This window comes from Indicator indicator, chromosome 2 (assembly GCF_027791375.1).
Source record: "Indicator indicator isolate 239-I01 chromosome 2, UM_Iind_1.1, whole genome shotgun sequence".
NCBI lineage: Eukaryota > Metazoa > Chordata > Aves > Piciformes > Indicatoridae > Indicator > Indicator indicator.
The window spans coordinates 51,877,595-51,885,598 of record NC_072011.1 but is presented as its reverse complement, the minus strand read 5'-3'; the positions used below and the strand labels follow the sequence as shown (position 1 = coordinate 51,885,598).

The following is an 8,004-nucleotide window of genomic DNA, read 5'->3' as shown; positions in this document are numbered from 1 at the left end:
TATTTTTCTTACCTCTGTCTTATTAATATAGAATTGGGAGCAGCTGCTTAGTTCTTTCCCATGTTGCTCAACCTGTCACAGTGGCAGATAAATCCACATACATGACAATTTACATTCTACTTAAGTTAGGGAAAGTTGCTGGTTAGCAGCAAATTATATAATATGTGATTTTACAGTCCTCTTGTTGCTGAAAGACTGCCAGAGAAACCAAATAAAGGATCTGTAGTTTTATATTAGGTTAAAAGGAAAAGGAACATATGTATGCACACTTTATTGCAACAGCAATGATGAAGGCAGAATGAGTGATAACAAAGAGAAACTAACAACTTAAAAATGAGAGCTGAAATTGCCAATATAATGATGCTACCTTCAGTATCCACGGGATACTAAACTACTATAATAAACTTGTGCTGAGTAGGTGGTAAGAGTATATGGTAAACAGTGGGATATCCTTTCCTTTTATTGTCAGAGGAAATGTAGAGGAAGCTAGAAGGAAATCTTCATAATCTAATACAGACAACATCTTTGATAATTATTTAAAAAACTTTAAAGTGTCATTTATTTAAAATTAATATAACAGTAGTCTTACTTATGTGTCACAGTAATTCTTATGGGGAAAAATGATTTATTTTTCTTAGATCACAGCTGTAGGCTTTGCATAAATATTCCACAGTACCTGCATTTCAACAGACTGAGTGGTTTTATATCCAGTATTCTCAAACCTGTCCAACACTAAATCCCACAATACTTTTTATAAGCCTCTCTTACACCTGTTTGAACCTGTGCTGCCTCAATTCACTTGAAGCAGAGAACTGATGTTAGCTCATGGAGGTAACATACTCACTCTTTTCCAAGGAGTGGGAAAAAACTTGGGATTTACAAAAAACCAGTCATGTTTCAACTATTAAAAACTTCCTTATCTCTTCTAAAGAATGTAATTTTACATTACACACTTGTAAACAGAGAAATCCAGGCAGGAAGAACTTTCTTATGAAATAATTCCCATAATTCAGAGCCAACATCCCAGGTGTATGACACTAATACGGATCTGTTTGTTTCCTCTAAACTATCTGTGTACACACACATAAGTTTTCTAAACAGAAAACTGATTCATGATAGCTAATTGCTGTAATGAACTCCAGAAGAGATCATGCTTCTCACCAAGCACTCTCTAGGTACAAAAACGGTCCTCAAAACTCATCTTTGATGTTGAAATGTGGCTGATCTTCAGGCTTGAAGTCTAGATTGGGGCTGCCATCCTCATTCAGAATTCGTCGTGAAGTATAGCCAACAATTGGATATTTGGCCTTATAAACATTATTGAAGGTATCATCCAGGGATGTCAATTCCTCTTCTGTGAGTCCTGTCTAAATGAAATATGGAAATGAAAGTTCTGTGTCAAAGAAATAAAAGTACAGATATGTTTTTTTTTCTTAAATTACTATAAACCTTAGAGTTAGCTTTCAAGTTTACACTGCAGAATATGAGCAACAAAATTGATAGTATAATCTGTAATTTTACTCTTTTCATTCAAATTCAACCCTGACAAAATAATATATTAAATCAAGCCATTAATCTTCCTTCATTCTCCCCGCATAAATAAATGACACCTGAAGCAACAACCCACTTAGCATTCACTGCCAGCACACAGAATACACACACAAAAAAATTATTTACTGTCTTTGGAAGCATCTTTTCAAACAGCAAGTAATTTTGCCTTTATGTGCTTCCATAAATTGTACAGATTCCACAGATTAAACCTTTCCTCTTCAAGGCATCTTTTATGGGCAGTAAATACATATCCATTTTATGTATTTAAAGACTATTAATACATTTTGGTTTAAAATATGTGAATCAAACAAATTAACACAAGTAATTTAATATTATCATTCATCATCTTGCAAAAGAATAAAACTTTGCAAAACAGAATTAAACTAATAATCCATTTTCTTACTATGTCATGGGTAAGATCTGCTGGATCCAGAGACATCTTTGCAACTCCCCTTGTTGAGTCTTTTCCAACCAAAGCATTGTATGGGGCTCCTTTTCCATAAAATTCTGTCACATTAAAAAAAAAATCCAGTGATGATCTGACAATGTACAGGGGGTGTGTTCAGCCTTTACTCTTCTCCAGCCTGCTACACTTGCCAGTGACCTGAAAGCAACAACTGAAATCTAAGACTACTCTCTCCAAAACTGACTTTTGATTCACTGCTTTTTGATAATACATCCTAGTCCTTAAAACACTTCACAAAACAAAACCAGTAAACAGAGGTGGGGTTATACAATACAACTGTTGGACTCCTAAACTGCAGTCTCAAATTTTACCTATCATTTAGGGAGCTATGCTTTTATATTCTTATGAGAAGATCATAGACTCTAATTTGCAGTGGCAAGGACCTGAACATCAGCCAATGTGCAAATACGGCAATAAATGGTTTAGCTGTAAATGATGAAACAAGCTTCATGGAGTAAGAAAATTCTAAAGGAGAAAAAAAAATTACTTATTTCCCTGCCCTCCTTTCAAAATCACAGTCCAAGAGTTTTGACCATGCCACTGACAGCATGGCTAGGCAAAGACCAGGACAAAAGGACAAGATGAAGCTGCAGCAGTGCTGATGCTGTGTAGTGCAGCACAGGTACATCCAAGTTAGCTTTAATCCAGGCAGCTCATGTACCCAGTGCAGTAACTGCTGTAGCACTGACTTCTACATGGCCTGGTCTTGTATCAGGGGTGGACTTGGGTCTCGCTGTAACAGTGTGAGAGCTGAAATCCCCCTTCCACACAGACAATAGCCAGGCTAGCTCAGTCTGGAAGCAAAGGAAAGCAAAACTACAATCTATGATGAAATGCAGTGAATATGTACAAACATACACTATTCACAACATTTACAAATACGTACAATCAACAGAAAAGCACAACCAAGCCCCCTTTGCTTCCCCCAAGGGGCCTTCCCCCCCAGACAGTAGGACTGCCCCCAGACCTCCCTGGCAGAAGGCAGAGAGACAAGAAGCAGAGAGGCTGTTAGACCTAGCTTGTCAAGATCAGTGTGCAGGTGTCTTATCTTCAGCCAGAAAAGAAGCAGCAGGCAGACAGAAGCCGAGCAAGCTGAGACTGCCCAACTCCCCAGCCTTGTTTTGAGTAGTGGTTCTTAAACATTTCTATCTCTCCAATGGAAATGTTTAGAATAATCATTATTTTGCTTTCTTACACCCAGTAGTGATTTATTTACATTCTCTGCTCGAACTTTGTGAAGAAAAATTAAAAAGACAGTCTTAAAACCACCACACTCACCCAGTATCTTCAACATTTCTGCCATCAAACCAATAGAAGTTCTAGACAAAACCTTAGTGGGTGAGATACCAGAGGAGGAAAACAGAGGTTTTCAAAAAGGGAAAAATATATTCTCTTTGTTGTAATTTTCTGCAGGCTTGTAATACATGGGAAGTATATAGAAACAATTGACTGAACAATAGCATATAGCAAAGGAAGAAGCAAACTCACCTTTTCCAGAAGTGACATCAAATACTACTCCCTTCACTGCCAGGTAAATGGGCTGTCCTTCCTGGAAAGGAAGCCATCAGTGTATCTTCAACATTTCAGTGTAGGCAAAAAGCAATTAGTTCTAGCTATAAGTCCATGAGCACTCATGGCACAAAGAAGAGAATCAAATTCTCTTTTGTATGTTTTCTCTTGCTTGCATATGTATCCAAGCATGTATCTTTTGTGGAATTTGTCTGTGCTTTAAACTGAGATTTTTTGGAGGTTTTTTTTTAGGATTTAAGTTTTTATAATCTAAGCATCAGAATCTTTGTAGACATGGCCCTCTTGCAAGTCACCTTGTCTGCACACTTGTATGCTTGATCAGCTGCATCTATTTCTAATCCAGATGGATATTGCTCAAGATCAAAAGGCTTTATGGCCAACGGAATTCTTTATTTGATTAGGAGAACAGATAAATACGTAAATACACACAAACTTGATTTGCTGACATCTGTTTTACTTAATAAGACAGGGCCTTTGTCTTTTATGTGTAAGATGTATTTTTAGGCAGATGCTGGTTAGTTTCTTCAAAGTATCTAGAGAGGACCCTGAGAAGGGCAGGGAAGCTTTTCAAAAGAGAAGACAGGTATCTATCAATATAGGGCTTTAAAAATTTGAATGTGAAGCTCTGGTGGTATTTCTCCATTACAGAAAGCTAAAAACTCTTAAGTTGAAATTGCTTAGCTATTTCCATAATCTTGTTCAGGTAAATAAATAATTAAATAAATCTAAATAGATTATTTCATCAATTACTGAGAGAAAATTCCTTTGGCTGCGATTTATGGTAATCTGAAATTCACTGGCATGAATACCTTGTCAAGCAGGGATCAAACAAACTAGGAAGGTGCCAGCGACCAAAATCAGCAGCTGCCTGCTAGCAGGACAAAGGACGGCTAGCAACGCACAAATGCCAACAAACCTCTCACGGGCACCTAAAAAGCAGGTTATCCCGTAACTACCGTAGAGGGCGGAACAGATGAGCAGGAGGAACGTTAGTGTTGAAAATGGTTGTAAAAGAGACAGCTAGGTTATGGGGCGCAGTGCGTCGCAGGGCGCTCCACCGGCCGTGGCCTCGACTGCACGCCGATATCGGGCCCGGCCCGCCCCGGCGTGAGACGCTCGGAGGTCTGAAACCCAGCCGCGGCTCTGTTTGGCCCTTCTTCCGTCCGGCCCTACCTTCTGCCCATCGTATCTGGCGAGCTCGGGCTCGGTGAAAAGCCGCACGGGGGCCTCGGCCGGCGGCCTGAGGCGCGGCTCCTGCTCAGCCGCGGCCAGCAGGGCAGTCAGCAGCAGCAGCCCCGCACAGCCGCCCGCCATGCCGCGGATGACGGAACCCGGCGCGGCCCCGCCTCCTGCCTCCGTCGGAGCCAGCCTCCAGCTCCGCTTCTGCCCTGAGCCGGCGGTGCGGAGAAGCGGGTTCCAGCCCTTGCGCCCCGGTGGTTTGGTTAAACGAACGTACGTGGGAAGAGCTAAAGCTGGAGCACACACGCACTGAACTGAGCTGAAGTTATTGGCGGTGCTGCTCCCAGGAGTGTCTGAGGGGCTCAGGGAAGCAGCTGAAGAGCGCACTCCCAGGCGAGGGGGGCGGACGGCACCCGAACTAGTGAAAGATGCCTTCTTTTCCATCACATTCACGCTCTGCAGTTTCTCTGCTTGCTGTTTTAAATGCTTATTTGCAAAATCAGCACATGTAGGTCAGGCTTCATCTTTATGACTTAAAAAACAAGTCAAAACAAACAAAAACCCCCAAATGAAACACACAATCAAAACAAACAACAAAATCGCAAAAAAAAAAAAAACCCAAACCAAACCAAACAACCAAACAAACGTTGACATTTTTAGTCTCATGAAGGATAAATAGGAAATTTTCAAATTATGTTATTTTCCCCTGCTACAAACATAGCACAGGGAAGCATTCTACTGTCAGAAGAATAAGCTGATGTTGTAGTTCCACGCTGAATTAAGAGACGGGTTTTACAATTTAGATACATGTATCATGTCCCCCTCATTGTGGTGCTGGCAGGTGAAGACTAGAAGGATTTACAGCCTGGATACTGCAGCACCCAGTCTTCCTGACTACTGTGCTGTAATTCAAATCTGTTTGTATCACTGCTCCTTGTACTGTATGTTGTGAGAGCTGAATGATTTGGAGAAGGATCCAGGCAGTAAGTGGGAGACAGAAAGGGGCTGAAGTAGCTAGTCCAAAGCAACATCTCCATAGTTTTCTTATGGATGACAAGAGCAGCACAAGGCCAGAAACACAGAGGAGTGAGGGCATGTCACGACAGTATGAAAGTGACAACCAATGGACCACATCCCCATGTGATGAGCTGGGCCAAGCCTGCCAGAGGCAGATTGTGGGGAAGGTGTTTTCTGTGACCATTTGGGAGCTGACTGCTTGCTGCAGGTTGCTGTCTGGTGTGGCAAGCTTGAGTATTTGTCCTGTTAGGGACTAACAAGGTTGTTGCTGGGCCAGAATAATCCTCACTATCAATACAGACTGGGAGATAAAGTGTTGGAAAGCAGTCCTGTGGAAAAGGATTTGGGGGTGCTGATGGATGAGAAGCCAGACATAAGCAGGCAGTGTGCACTTGTGGCTCAGAAGGCCAATCACATCCTGGGCTGCATCAAAAGATGTGTTGCCAGCAGATCCAGAGAGGTAATTCTGCCACTTTATTCTGGTGAGACCTCACCTGGAGTACTGTGTGCAAGTCTGGAGCCCTCAATATGGGAAGGACATGGACCTAATGGAGAGGGTCCAGAGGAGAGCCATGAAAATGATCAGGGGGTTGGATCACCTCTGCTATGAGGATACGCTGAGGGAGCTGGGGTTGTTCAGCCTGGAGAAGAGGAAGCTCCGGGGAGACCTAATAGCAGCCTTCCAGTACCTGAAGGGGTCCTACAGGAAGGATGGAGAGAGACTGTAAACAAAGCCCTGCAGTGACAGAACAAAGGGCAATGGCTTCAAACTAGAGAAGGGTAGATTTAGATTGGATATTAGGAACAAGTTCTTTACTATGAGGGTGGTGGAACACATTGCCCAGGGAGGTTGTTGAGGCCCCTTCCCTGGAGATACTCAAGATAAGGCTCGAAAAGGCCCTGGGCAACCTGATCTAGTTGACGATGTCCCAGATAACTGCAGAGAGGTCAGACCAGATCACCTTTGGAGGTCACTTCTGGCCCAGACCACTCTATGATTCTGTGATTCTCCTTAAGCAGTGAAGTTTGCCTACACTGCCTAAACAATAGCTCGGCTTCCTATCCTAACTATCCATCATATCCGTTTGCTGACTACACAAGCCACAAGTGAAATGACAAGCAGGAAAGAGACCTTTACTAAGGCTCTGGACAAAACGGCTTGTGAATGCTCCCACTACATGCGAGTAAAGGCTCTAGCATTTGCCTGGTTGCTCTGCCTGCAAATGCCTCACATGGCACAGACCCATGCTGCTAGGAAATATGCAGAAGTCTAATTTGTCGGTTTGGTTCAATCACACTATAGATTTACCTTTTATTCTTAAATAATTATTTATTAGAGTCTCCCCAAGGGAGGGCTGCAAGTGCTGAATGCTAGCCAACAGCTGTCTGAAGCCTCACCAATTGAGGGTTAGAGCTCACCTTTGAAACACAGGCATCTGAAAAAGGCATAAAAAGTAAAATGCTTTGTTTATGAAAGGAGAAGCTGTATATTAAGAATGTTGTTGGCAAAGGACTTAAAACCTTGGTTATAATCCTATTAGCAATCGGTTTTAGGCAAGGACTTCACTACAGCATTGTGTTTCAATGCAAGAAATGTTGCACATGCTTTTTCTTTATGATGGAACATTAACAATTACTTCCACACTGGGGAAGAGAAACAGGTGTGGAGGGATGGCTCATGAGTCAGCTTACGTGGTTTTCGCTTTTATCTTCTCGGAGTGCCCCAGTACCACTGCTGCCGGCACAGCGTGGGTGGATCTTGGTAGGATCCCTGCAGAAATTGTCTGTTTGCCAAGGGCGCCTGTTGTTTTCGTGTCCTGCTGGCCGCCTTGAGCAACGAACAAGACAACTTTTTTGTTGTTTCTTGTTGTTTTTTTTTTTTTTTTAACAGTAGCATTGTGCTAGTGGGAGAGCTGGCAAAATAGTTTTAAATTGCTTTTCCAGTCTAGTTTAGTCTTCCTTAAGGGAGTTTGTGTTGTGAAGTGCGCGGTGTAGAAAGGACTCGTGTTCCCGTCGCTACACCGTCGCTACACCGTACATTCCTGTATCCTCAACAGAGAGGAACGTTCCGTACCGCAAAACCTCTTACGCGTACAACGACCAACCGTGCTGCACTGGCCGAGAGCAGGAGAGCTCGGGAGAATTACTGAGCGGGCTCTGGAAGCTGAAACAAGACCCTCCATGGCGTTGCGAGCCTTATAGTACCTCGGGCGTTTCAAAGTTTCGTGCCCTGCAGCCAGGCCGTGGAAAACGACGGTGGT

General features: G+C 42.7%; 1 protein-coding gene across 1 annotated transcript; it reads right to left on the bottom strand.

The window, feature by feature from the left end:
* Nucleotides 1-562: 562 nt before the first annotated feature.
* On the bottom strand, nucleotides 563-7,926 carry NENF (neudesin neurotrophic factor). Its single transcript, XM_054397140.1, has 6 exons — nucleotides 7,833-7,926; nucleotides 7,163-7,179; nucleotides 4,721-5,200; nucleotides 3,506-3,566; nucleotides 1,955-2,058; nucleotides 563-1,367 (listed from the first exon to the last, which is right to left on the bottom strand). The coding sequence occupies exons 1-6, from the start codon at nucleotides 7,924-7,926 to the stop codon at nucleotides 1,191-1,193; spliced, it is 933 nt and encodes a 310-aa protein (XP_054253115.1). The 3' UTR covers nucleotides 563-1,190.
* Between the last annotated feature and the right edge of the window lie 78 nt (nucleotides 7,927-8,004).